At 45.8% G+C, this 13,717-nt stretch overlaps 1 protein-coding gene across 5 annotated transcripts in view; it reads right to left on the reverse strand.

The window, feature by feature from the left end:
- Positions 1–6,258: 6,258 nt before the first annotated feature.
- Positions 6,259–13,717, reverse strand: part of MAPK10 (mitogen-activated protein kinase 10) — a 324,977-nt gene continuing 317,518 nt past the window's right edge. For 4 of the 5 annotated variants that reach the window (XM_051819603.2, XM_051819602.2, XM_017347438.3 and 1 more), the window contains one exon: positions 6,259–7,163. In XM_051819603.2, the coding sequence (XP_051675563.2) occupies positions 7,021–7,163 (143 nt within the window). In that variant the 3' untranslated portion in view covers positions 6,259–7,020. Of the gene's footprint in view, positions 7,169–13,717 lie in introns of all 5 variants that reach the window. The other variant, XM_051819606.2, reaches the window with a different exon arrangement.

Below are 13,717 nucleotides of genomic sequence, written 5' to 3' on the forward strand. Positions count from 1 at the left end.
CTCTCTGTAACTCTGCCTCTTAAAAAAAAAAAAAAAAAAAAAAAAAGATGATAGTGGATGTAGCCAGCATTGTGATACAGCAGGTTAAGCCACTGTCTGCAATGGCCACGCTCCTTATGGAGTTCCAGCTGCTCCACTTCCTATCCAGCTCCCTGCTAACACACCTGGGAAAGCTGTGGAAAATGGCCCAAGCACTCATGTAGGAGACCCAGATGCAACTCTTGGCTTAGAGGTTCAGTCTGAGCCAGCCCTGGCATTTGCAGCCACTTGGAGAGTGAACCAGCAGATGGAAGTTGTGTCCCTTTCTGTAACTCTGCCTTTTAAATAAATAAATCTTTTATAAAAAGTGTTAATGGAAGGCAAATGGTATCAGTCTTCTAGACAGAGTGTGGAAGACTTCGAAGGTGAATAACATTTTGTACTTACTTTTGAGTCACAAGTGTTCTGGACCATTGAGTGAACAGAGAGACTACAGACAAGGTCAGGTGAAGGGCAATAACAGAAGCTTGGTGATGAGGAAGTGAATCCACCTGATCCATTGAGTGAAACTTGAATCCTCTAAAGTTCCACTTTAGACCTCTTTTACATTAGGTTTCTTACCAGGATAATCGTGTCTTTAAAGCAAGAAACATTTGATGTAGACTGGGTGGGAAATTGCAAAGGGTTGTTTGACTTGTTTCTATGTCATCACATGTCGTGTGCCTGAGAAACATAAATTTCTACATCGTGCCTTGCGTGATTTAAACAGAACACACCCATCTAACTGGTTGAGCCGGTGACATCATCTGAGACAGGTGACTTTCCACAAACAGTGGTTCCCTACATGGGTGATCTGGGGCAGTGGAAGTTTTCCATGTGTCTTGCTCTTTGCATGTCTCTTCCAAGCATGCCTTTCAAGTCCCTCAGAAAAAGGGCATAGACATCATGGTACAAATTGGTAATATCAAAAACTGTGATGTTGGCTGACACCTAGTGCTATTACTCAGCAAGTAGACTCATCCTGCAAGGTTAGCTGTCCCATAAGTAGCTTCAAGAAAATACCCAGGAATGGAATTGGGGTCCAGCAGCTTAAGCCACTGTCTGTGAGGCAGGCATCGATTATGAGCACCAATCTGAGTCCCCAGGTGCTCCACTTCTGATCCAGCTGCCTGCTAATATGCCTGGGAAAGCAACGGAGGATGAGCTAAGTGCTTTGGCCCTTGTCACCCATGTGGGAGACTCAGATGGAGTTCCTGGCTCATGGCTTCAGCCTTGTCCAGCCCTCGCTGTTATGCACATTTAGGAGTGAACCAGGAGATGAAAGATCTGTCTCCCCACTGCTCCTCTGTGTGTGTGTGTGTGTCTGTCTGTCTGTCTTTACTTCTACCTCTCTCTCTTTCTGTAACCCTGCCTTTCAAATAAAATAAATCTGTAAAACAAAAAAAGTAATACTTTTTAAAAAAGAAAAAAAAATTACCAAGACCCTTTTCCTCTTCTCACTACAAGTTTTGTCAAAATTACTAAATACTTAGTAACCCCTCATGGTATCCCAAAGGCACCAATAAACTCCTCGGAGTCTCTCCATGAGCAATTTCCCTTCTTACTACTGTGAGCATTTGTAAGTATCTGTACTTGACCATTCACAGACTTCCATTTTCTGGAGAGTGATGATCTGTGATTTAAATTAGAACAGAAGAAGTGTTTGAGATTGTTTAAAATGCTGTCAGTTTCTATTTTCCTTAAACAAATACAAGGATGAGTATGATAACTGTGACAATTCTTCCAGGTTTTCTAATAGTTGTTTGGTTAAATAAAATATGCTACTTACAGAAATAAAAGGTTCACTTCTAAAATTTGTCCAGATACTATCAGGTAAGCTAACTTCAATAACCCTCCTCAAGCTACAAGTCATATGTTTTTATTTCACCAAAGAGCTTGCGCTATTAAGGTTGGCTACCATGTAGGCCAAAAATGAAGCTTTTGCCTGTTTTCGTGAATAAGCAATCAAAATGTATAGGAATCCACTTAAGAAACCCAGGAAATGTAAGCCTGTTCTACTTACCTGATGGTCCCAGAAAACACTTTTTTCCTTCATTGATTTTACACCACGAAGAAAATTTACCGAATTGCAGATATGCAGTTTGTATCTGCAGATAGAAATGCAGATCTCTTTAGAAAAATCAGTCTCAAAGCACAGCACTCTACACGGTCACAGTCATACCACACACTCTTGACCCATAGTGCGAGAGTAGGTCGTTTCTTATTTCTTATTTATTCCCTGGCACAATCAGACCATACTACACGTTTCTTTCACCAGGTGTCAAAATGAGATCAGGTGAGACCCTTCAGAGCTCCTGCGAGCACATAAAACCCAAGGTAACGAGCAGCACAACAGCCGTGGTCAACAAGCAAACTGCAACAAAGTCTGAGCTTGGATTTGGTTTTACGTCAAGGGAAGCAGGTTTCCTCGGTTTAATAATTCATAGCAACAGAAATCACAACATATTGACTCAGCATCCACCTACAAAGAGCCAACGAAAGTCCAAGTTCTCCCCCAGTTCATCCTCTTGTTCCAGAGACATTTTGAAAATAATGGTCAATATAGAAATGAAGGAGAGTGAGCAAGAACACAGGTATTATTTGCGTGATTTCAAATCTTTACAGACATCACTGAGATTGTGTTTTACCCATCTGGCTGACTGAGTTTAATTCTTACCACTGAGACCTTGCAAAGAATTTGGACATACAATGGTTTTCCCTTCTAGGGCTGATCTAGAGCCGTAAGGGTGTGTGTGAATCTGTGCATGTGTGTTTGCTTTAAGTCCATTTTATGTAAACACGGACACAGGACGATTCTCATCATTGAAAGAGTCTTTGGAGTCCAATCATGCAGAAAAACAGGCAAGTGCAGGTTAGGTCTCATTGCAAGATGGACATGGCAAGGTGAACAGATAATGCTGGATAAGGGTTGGGAGATAGATTTGCATTGGAGTATACTGGCCATTCGTCCCACATGAGTAAAAGTTAGATACACAGGAGTACATACATCAACAGAAGCCTTCCACTTCAGTTTGACTAACCAAAGAAATGGGTCAAAGTAAACAATTTTCAGACAGTTAAAGAACTGTCTAAATGCCAAAAGAAATAATGAGATATTTTAATCACAAGGAAAATAACTAATATAGCTATTTACATTGTAACCTTTTGGATTTTTTTTTCCCTACAGAAAGGAGTTTCCTACCTTGGTTTATTGACATCTGTGGAAAAGATTGGATTACACAGTTAAAATGTGTTTGCAAGTGGGGAGTGGGATGCCCCTTCAGACCCAAAGTGGCGGGGATCAAAAATTCCTTGAGCTACTTTACTCTGTTCTTTGAGCTATAGAAGATACATTTTCTGGCAAAGCTGGTTGAGAAATCTTTTACAGAGCACAGATTTGTAAGATGTGGACTGTCATATGTTAAGAGTCCAATAGAAAAAAATTTTTGAAGATTTTTGTAATGAATATTTTTTAAATTGAACACATTTGTTTTGCTTATTTTTCTCCCCTGATAGGTCATTAAAGAACTTATATAGTCTGATCTAGTCTACTTATTCCATTTGCCAATGTCAATTTTCTAATTTGCTGGTCAGCTCTTAACATTATCTTTATATAATATTTTTCTAAAACTGGTAATGGATTGAGAAAAACTGTCCATCTCTTTGACCCTCAACTAAATAGCATACTCCAACTGGTGGGAGTTGGCAGAGCCAGCTATGGGGTACATTCCTTCAAAGTTCAATCATCAGATTCTTGAAGATGGAAGATTATTATCAGTTTTTATTGCATAAAAGGAATTTTGTTATAAGGCCGGTATATCCTTTTTAAAAAATGAGCATACTGACCCAGAAAACACATGTAAAAATAACAAAAAACATAGCTAAAGTGGTGGTGGTTTTGTCAAACTCACACCAATTGAATTCTCCTGCACATGGGTACACAATCATGCCTCCTACATAATACTACACAATGTTTTATTATTGATCGCTGCAAAACCAATCACCTTACAGGGTATGACAGAAGTCAGGCTCCTCAGGGTGCCAACTTCATGTTCCAAAATGGACCCAACCACAGGCAGACCCTTCACTATTTCCAGGAATATGGTCCAGGTGACCTGACACTTCCCAGGCAATATTGGTACATGTGTGTGTATTTTAAAAGAAGACTCAATGCAGAATATATTTTGTAAATTTGATAATGACATAAGCATCTCCTAAACATATAACAAAGTGGACCCAGATCATGAAACACTGAGGGCTCTTAAAATTGTGATTTTTCTTTGTTGTCGCATAATCCATCTTGCTTTGATTCCCTAGCAAAATTAATCCTGTGAGAAGATCAGAGGCTAAACCCTTATCTCTATTTTCCAAATGGAATGTAAATCCAAGGGATTTTTTTCCATATGTTTTTCTTTTCCCTATGGGAGATCTGGCTGAAGATAACCAACTCCCAAGAGCCTTAAACTAGGAGATAAAGGACCAAGTGAGTTTAGGGCAGACAGCAATGGCAGGAGATCAGTATTGTCTAGTTCGTACAGGTATAATCTCAGTTAAAAATCAATACCTTTCAGACAAGAGAGTCTAGCTGTCAGGCACCTCTAAGATGCTGGCTGAAGAGTTCCTTTTGTCTTGTACTGTCATCTTGTGGTGAATGAAATTCCCCCTTGTGATTCACTTTCTTTCAAGGAGCTGCCTGCTATGCACTTAATACCTTCTGGTGGAAATAAGGGTACTGGAGAGGCCACAGGTAAATCAAGAGAAAAGCACAGAGAAATGGGATAAGAATAAGGGACACAGAGAAGAGGAAAAGAAACAAGGATGTGAGAGAAAGAAAAGAGAGAGTTTGTGTGAGTGAGGAGGCATTTTTAGAAATCAGGTTGTCCGAAACATCAACCAAAGACAATGGTAGCGAGAGAAGAAACTGGACACTTGTATTCCAGGGGACAAACTGCACAATGGAATGTTTTCCTCTGCATCCTAAGCGAATTGCCTCTCATAATGCACTCTACTATGTGAAACAACCTTGCAAATGGCAGCAACACTCCCTTGGTGATGGTGAGGCTGGCTGCAGAGACTCTATTGCTTAAAAAGAGGCAGAGCTTCCCTCTGTTGGATTTAAGGCAGTTTTCAGAGCACTGGCATTCTTGTTTGCTCTCTTATGGAGAGGATTCCCTTTGCCAGTCAAATTACACTCATCAGCCATCCATCTCATGCATTTCACTTCTTCTTCAGGTGAAATATCACCACATTGGGCAGCACCAAAGCGGTCAGAGTGGGATTAACCGTGATGAATACTTCACCAAAGTGAAGAAGAAGGGAAGCCCATGCATGCTACCTATTATTGCTGAGAAGTCACCCTGGGGTTGTCTTGTATATAACCAAGATGTTTCACAGTGCCTCCTGCAGTGCTCGGGAAAGTACGTTCATCAAGCTGAATTCAGGGAATTCTGCAAAACATTGGCATTAATGCTTCATGGCTTTTAAGACAAACTCATATTGCTAATACTATTCAGCAGCAGTAACTTATGGGCAGAGTTATTGCTCTCACATTGACTGCAGCACAAAATTCAGATGATCAGCCCTTCTTGGATTGTTCAAATTTCTGAAAATGAAGAAACATGAGACATCAGCCATATTAAGGAGTCAGGGGAACCCCTGAGAAATGATAATGTCCGTGAGTGTTTTTCCTGACTAACCTGAGGATCACTCTGGGCTTTGGGGGTTTTATTTTAATTAATTGTTTTTAAATCCCAGAAGAAGACAGTAGTGATTGATCTCAAAACAAAATCTTGGCAGGGTATGAAATGTGGAAAGCAGCCCACGCGTGGAAAACACAAGTTACAGTCTGAGCGGATTCTAGGCAGACTGCTTTTCTGTTTAGGATAGCACGTGTTCCAGGAAAGGTTTCCTAACATCAAGTGTGCACACAAGAACCCTGCCTCAGAGCCTGCCACTCTCTCCAGCAGCCTACTACTCTCATACAGAATTTGGAAATGCCAACTAGGGTCTCTTTTTAAAGTACGAACATTGGTGCTTCCTGGTGTCTAGGCAAAAATGTTCTTTCCTCCTTATTTCCAAAGTAACCCTTCTCTCTAGTCTCTCCTACCTGCTCACTGCCAGGCCCTCAGCTTCTATTCACACCTTGTTTTCCAAAGGCCAAACCATTTGGAACTTGAAAACTGTTACCCCTCCCCTCCCCCAACCCTGTACATAAGCATCACATATGTTCCTTCTACAAAGTGGTATACAGGTGCCATTTAATCAGTTCAGATTTGGAAGCTACATCTTCAAGGGTCCGAGAACTCACTCCCCCAAGAGTTTCCCCCTTTACATGTTTTCTTATAAGACATACAGCTTAATCAATTAACAAACTAAACAGCTTATATTCTGGCAATATATTACAGATGGGTTTACGTCAGAGTAATAGATCACGTGAAATGGACCATGTGGTGCCCCAGTGCATGATGTCTTGGAGAGCCCTGGGGACACTGACAGTAGCATGTCTAATTCAGTAGTGCTGCGTGAATACAGACACATGCGGATCTGTATCTACATCCATCTGACTAGGCCAAAAGGAGCAGGTAGATGCAAGATAGAGACACACACATGCTGGACGGGGCCACTGCACACCTTGTCATGCCATTTGAAAGGGCAGTTACAGGTCGCTGGTTTTGCAGCCATTAAAATTATACTTTATGGAAAAGGCTTCTCTAATTGTGTTTGATTTGCTTTCTGTAGTAAGCATCATTGGAAGAAGACCAAAGCAAGAGCAACTAGAAGTTAAAGATACATTTGAGCTTAGCTGCAGTAGAGAACTCTGGAGAAGAAGCAGGCTGAAAGATTGGTTTGAATTTTAGGCTTGGATTCTCTCCCTTGCTGTTTTCTGATGTTGCGTGTCTGTGTGTGTACATGTGTACGTGTGTGTGTGTGTGTGTGCGCGCGTGTGTGTGTTCCATCACATCATCTCCTGAAGAACGCTGGGTTTCGCAGGCAGGCGGCTAGTCACCTGCAACAACCCAGGGGTCCTGCCGAGGCTTCCAGGCTGCTGTCAGTGTCAGACGCCAGGGTCTGGTCGGTGGACATGGAGGAGATGTCGTTGACAGACGAGGATGGATGGAGACTCTCACTGCTGTTCACTGCTGCACCTGTGCTAAGAAAATGAAGACCAACATGACTAAATCTGGAACCAGATCCGGCTTCATGCCATTCACGATGAGGGCATGGGCAAGAGAAATACCAGATATGCGGTCTCCTGGTCATTTAGCAAATCCCCACAGAACCACTGATCCAGGGACCCTGATGAGATCATGAAAATCACAACACAGCACTGCACAGTCCTGGTCTCAGGTTATCTCAGGCTGCTGCAGTGGCTATCAAGTCCCACTCTATATTATAAATCACTTGCAGTACTTAAAAACCAATTGCTATCCAGTCACACCAGCTCCCCCACCCCTGCATCTTCAACATCATAATATAATTGACCTTGGACAGACCAAAGCATCTGCCCTTCTAATAGCTCCCCAGAGATTATATATTTAAGTTGAAAACCACTAGTTTAGAAGACAGATGAGCAAGGCTTTTTGTAGGGATTGGGCTGTGGCCATTTTTCATGTAACCTCCATCTTACCCTTCAGTAACCCTTATGGTCATCCCGAAGTTCATGGAGAAACAAAGTCATTAAGATAAATTTCCAGGCTTGTCTTGTCCTGCTGCATCCTGGTATTCCCATATTGCATGTCTAGGACGCTAAGTGTCTTGAGAAAGTCCAGGTGCACTCAGTTTAGCCACGGGCTATCTTTGTGTAGCTTAGCATATAAACCCTTTACTACTGACTGGGCACGGGGGACCATGCTTTTTTCCGTAAGACCCCCAAGGCACTACAGGCATGCAATCTTGATGATGTTCTCTTTCTGGGGTCTCCTGCCACCTTTCACCTTGGCAGCAGGTCCTCACACACTGGGCTGTTGGAAACCAGTGATGAGCCTGCCAGGAGAGTGAGACAAAGCAACGAGAAGGAAGCACAGTGAGGTGATCCTGGCTGGCCGTGCGCCCCTGTGTGGCAGAGCAGGCCTGTGTGCTAGACTTGCGGAGCAGCTGTGGGCTGAAGGCGGTCTGGCCTGCTGCAGTAAGCAAGGCAGCAGCAGGGTCAAGTGTTGCGTGCTGCTGGGCCAGCAACAGACACAGGGAGGGCCAAGGCCAAGGTCCACCAGCGATAGATTCATGATGCTGAGGTGACTGAAAAGGAACATGCTCAGGGCTACGAGTCTGCTTTTCTGTCCCATGCCTGGGGTGATGGTGGCTTGGACTGGAATTAGAGGAGCCCAGAAGTCACCCCAAGTACTCTGCGGGCATTGGGAACAGGTGGCTCATCTGGGCACAGGGTTTTGAAGGGCTCCAAAAGGCAGCTTTTACCACTTACATGAAAAATAAGCAGTTCTAAGGAACGTCCAAGAATGAACAGTCCAGTCCTCTCTCTCCTGGGCCCTGTTGTCTGTACTGGGACATCTGGCACTGATCTGGGAGTGGCTGGGTAGGCCAGTAAGAGAGAGGAGCAAACCAAGCTTGGGAAAGGGAAAAATAAGGGATCAGCCTGAGTAATTAGAGAATAAACATGGTACCATCTCCCAGATGCTTGGGTTTCCTATGAAACATTTTTCAAGCAACCGAATGCATGTTTGTTGATCCATAGGAAGACTGGAAGCCCAATCAGCATTTCTAGCTTCTGTGATCTGCTTCTGATCTGGCTCCCTGGCAGGCACTGCAAACCACAAGGGATGGATCCACCTAAGCCTGTAGGTTAGGGGCGGGGTCCAAGATGCCCCAGGATGAGGGCAATAGAAAGTGACCAGAGGCCTCATACAGACCCTACTCTCTACTGGTCCCTCCAAAACAGAGAAAAAGCAGCTAGTCTAGTAAATACAGGTACCAAACATACGCCATTCCATGGCAACCCAGAACATTTTCCAGATCTTGGGCAGTCATGGGTAGGTTAGGGTTAAACAGTTATTGTTACGCTTAGAGATCACCAATGCTCCCTGCACTATACCTGGTGCTCGTGTTGCCAGTCTCAGAAAATGTCCTAGGAGTGGATATCCTATTGGGGGAGACACTGCAAACAACTGTGAAGAAATGTTGGCTTAAAATTAGAGTGACAAAAACTGTGCTGAGGGGAGAGGCAAAATGGGATCCTTCCCGTTTCTCCACCCCTGGGCCAGTGGTACATAGAAAGCCACACCCACGGCCTGGAGGACATGCTGAAATGAGATAACCAGGGTTCGATTTCTAGCAGCAGCCTCTGGCTGGTTAAATAAGACTAATGGAACTCAGAGAAGGACTTAAAATCTATCAGAAATTTAACAAGGTAGCACCTGCCACATATGCTGCTGTCTTCAGTATTACCCAGGCGCTAGAAGAACCAACAGCATTTCTTGCTTCTCTTCATGTTGTTTTCGATTTCGCTGATGCCTCTCAGCATCTGTTTACAGACAGAGTCTGGAGAGCAGCTCAACTTCAGGTCAGGGGGCAGACGGTGGACTTGCCCTGTGCTGCCCCAGCAGTTATCTGCATAAACCTCTTCTCTGCCACCGCCTGGTGACCGAGGATCTCGCACACTTCCTGTTTCTTATTGGCACTGCTTGGTGTCATGATACTGACACCATCAAGTTCATGGCCAAAATCATGCTCTCTGACATGATGTGGTGGATGGCCTCCTGTCGCTCCCCCTCTTCGTGGAGGAACGACACAGGACCCTGCGCTGTTCTTTCGTCTGCTCGGCCCTCCCCGGGTTTGCTGCTGGTTCTTCCCGGGTTGGCTACTATCCCTTCCACCTCCGTGGAAGGGCAGTTCCCCCTGGCCGCATTCCCCACTTCCGCAGGGGAGCGGCACCCCGCCGGCCGGTTCTCTCGGGGGCTGCACGGGTTCCCTTAGATGTTCCCCATAGATGTTTCTGGTGCATGCCGTCTCTCTCCTCCTTTATAGTCCTCCTCCACCAATCCCAACTCGGCTGAGTACGCTGCTCTCCAATCAGGAGCAAGTCCTACAGTTAATTGGTTGAACTGGAGGCAGCTGTGCGGAAGCTGTTTACTTCTCTCCCAGCGCCATATTGTGGGAGAGCAGATGCATAGAATAAGTCCTAATTCGAGTAACAGTCTAGTCCGAGCTGCTCCCCACAGATCCCCCTTTCTTTTTATTTTTTTGGCGTTGATACGCGCCTGTCTTCGGTGTCCCGCAGCACACACTCTGCTCTACTTGCTAGAGTTGCCACAGGCTCTTACAAGTCCTATCCATCAGGCAAACCGAATCCGGGTCCTCTCTTCGCCATGTTGTGAGGAGGTTTTTAGGCGCTGATGCATGCCTGTGTTCGGTGCCCTGCAGCGCATACTCTGCTCTGCTAGAACTGCCTGCAGGTGTTTACAAAACCTATCAGGCAAACCGAATCCAAGCCTTCTCATTGCCGTATTGTGGGGGAGACTTATTAGTGTTGGTTCGTGCCTATCTTCGGTGACCTGCAGCTCATACTCTGGTCGAGCTTTGCTGGCGCTTACCGCCTTAAATCAGGCAGACCGAATCCAAGCCTCCTAATTGCGGTATTGTGGGGAAGATTTACTGATGTTAATTCGTGCCTGTCTTCGGTGACCTGCGGCTAGCCGCCCAGGTGCTCATCGCCTCACTAATCGGGCAGACCGAATCCAAGCCTTCTAATTGGCATGTTGAGGGGAGGCCTTATTTTTCTCTATTTCTCTATCTCCGGGCATTCCTACTTCTCCCATTTTACTTCTATCTTCCAGCATTCCTATTTCTCTCACTTTACTTCTAAAACTTCTGTTTCTCTTATCCCCGCAGCTTTCCGGCACCTCGCCCCGCCAGCGGGTTCCCGGCTCTGCGCCGCTTCAGCCCGCGCGCCTCTCTCATCTGCGCAGCTTCCCGGCTTTGCTCGGCTCGGCTTCACGCGCTCCGCGGTCTCCACGCTTAACCCTTTCGCGTCTGAACCACGGCCTACGCCAGCGTTCCCTATCTATTCACGCCCCGTGCTCTCTCTGCACGCGGCGGCTTCCGCGAGTAACACAGCGTAGCTTGCGTCTCCACCACTAGCATTCAATCCAAGTTCCCCGGGCTAGCCTGGCGAATTCAACCCAGCGTACGTCTCCACCCCACGGTTTGGCTTCCCGTCCTTTGCTCCCCGGGCTAATCAGACGGATCCCAACCTGGCTTGCATCTCAGCTTCTGGTTTCAACTTTTCGCCCCCTATTCCCGGGCTAACTTGAGAACCCCAAAGTGGCTTTCGTTTCCGCCTTGGCCTGCCCCCCGCGGCTTCAATTTCCCTAACAGTTTTCTCTACCCGGTATGTTTCCCCAAGCTTTCCTCCAACGATATTCCTCCCTCATTTCTCCTGGCCTCTCCCCACAGTCCGCATCCGAGTCTGTTTGTTCTAACTTTCACTTTCGCTTTCGACCTTAGAGATTTCTCCCAGCTTCCCCCCGTAGTCCGTATCCGAGTCTATGCCTAGGCTTTCAACAGCTTCTTCCGGCACCCTTTTCGTCCGGCTTTTCCCTAGGCTGTTTGCTAGTCTCTCTCTCCGGTATTTTCCCAATTCTTCCCGTTTCTTCCCGTTTCTTCCCTCCTAAGTTTGCTATCCGTCCTAGGTTTCCTATCCGAGCTAGGTTTCCTATCCGTTCTAGGTTTCCTATCCGTTCTAGGTTTCCTATCCGAGTCACGGCACCATTATGTCGCTCCCCCTCTTCGTGGAGGAACGACACAGGACCCTGCGCTGTTCTTTCGTCTGCTCGGCCCTCCCCGGGTTTGCTGCTGGTTCTTCCCGGGTTGGCTACTATCCCTTCCACCTCCGTGGAAGGGCAGTTCCCCCTGGCCGCATTCCCCACTTCCGCAGGGGAGCGGCACACCGCCGGCCGGTTCTCTCGGGGGCTGCACGGGTTCCCTTAGATGTTCCCCATAGATGTTTCTGGTGCATGCCGTCTCTCTCCTCCTTTATAGTCCTCCTCCGCCAATCCCAACTCGGCTGAGTACGCTGCTCTCCAATCAGGAGCAAGTCCTACAGTTAATTGGTTGAACTGGAGGCAGCTGTGCGGAAGCTGTTTACTTCTCTCCCAGCGCCATATTGTGGGAGAGCAGATGCATAGAATAAGTCCTAATTCGAGTAACAGTCTAGTCCGAGCTGCTCCCCACAGCCTCCCAGCAGAGAGCATGAACTATCACTCTCCAAAAGAGTCAAAGCTTTGGACTATCCCTGAAGTTTTCCTGAGTGGTCTGGTCAGGTAAGACCAATTCAGTCCCTGGAATGCTGTTCCATAAAGTACAAACTTTCCCTACACCTGAGATGTACAGGATGTACAGTCCTTGTGGGGATCTTGGGTTATTGGCAAGCTGTCTCTCCCCCATTTTGTTGAGGGCCTGTGCCCACTGTATTGATTAATTAAAGATGGGAGCCATGTAGAGCTAGATGTCCCCCAATGGGAAGCACTTGAAAAAGCAAAGGTGTTTGTAGCACAGGCACAGGCCCCAGGCACCCTTCTATCCATTGTGCCAATGCAATCAGGTATCACCAGTGCAGCAGCGGGTATGAGTTAGACCCTCTGGCAAGAGCAAAAGGACAAAAGATCCCTTTGAGGTTTTTTGGTCACAGCTCAGGAAGGGAGAAGAAACTAGACACATCTCTTTAGAGCAAAGCTCCTAGAGGTGCATACTAGCAAAGCTCCTCTGGGGAGCAATAATGTGGCAACAATCGTGGAAACAACATGACCTGAGGCACCGTTAATTACGTATCACATATCCATTCTCAGTAAGACCTCTGCATTGAACCCAACCCAAGCTGCTGATCTCATGAACACATAACAGATTTGACACCAGAGTACTTAACTGGGACTGGACATAACTAAGGGGACAATATTACCCCTAAAAATAGGATGATTTGGTGACAACTGTGACTCAATGTCAAATGGACTTATGTGTCCAGCCTGCCATTTAGCCTATGTGCAGTGGGATGGATTTGCTGAGCAATCTTCTCTGTGGGAGATTGGCAGGTTGATTACATTGGCCTTTGCCAAACAACTAGGAACATAACTATGCTTTAACCTGTGTAGTGACAGCTACAGGCTTCCTGCAATCCTCTCCTAGCAAGAGAGCCAACCAAACTGTCACCATCAAAGGTCTTAAAAAATTGAGTGTGATGTATGGGGATGCTTGTTGTACTGATAGTGAACAAGGCACCTACCTTATGGGACATGATGCCCAAGATTGGGCTCAAATTTGTACCATATCATGACCCTCTCACTTGACATATAAACCCCCAGCAACAGGAATATAGGAGAGAAAGTATGGTGTTAAAGCAGCAAACATGAGCCAAGCTAATCCCATCTTGGCCAGGAGAATTAGAGTCCTTGAAGAAGCATTAATAATATTAAATACCCACATGGCTGGCATGCCTGCCCCTTATGATCACTTGGGGTTCTAGTCCCAGAACCAAATATCACCAGCATCCATTCTGAACAGATGGTGTGGGATCCAAATTGGGACATAGAGTGTTGCTGTTTGTGACAGCATAAATGCTAAGCCCAGGGGAGGGAATGATTAAATGGAAGTTCAAGTTCCTTGTTCCCTGGAGTAGACTGAATATTTCTTGCCACAGTGTGAGGAATCTCTAGGCTGCCTAAAGTGGTCCCCAGTGAATCTGTTGTACTCTGGG

This window comes from Oryctolagus cuniculus, chromosome 8 (genome assembly GCF_964237555.1).
Source record: "Oryctolagus cuniculus chromosome 8, mOryCun1.1, whole genome shotgun sequence".
Taxonomy (NCBI): Eukaryota; Metazoa; Chordata; class Mammalia; order Lagomorpha; family Leporidae; genus Oryctolagus; species Oryctolagus cuniculus.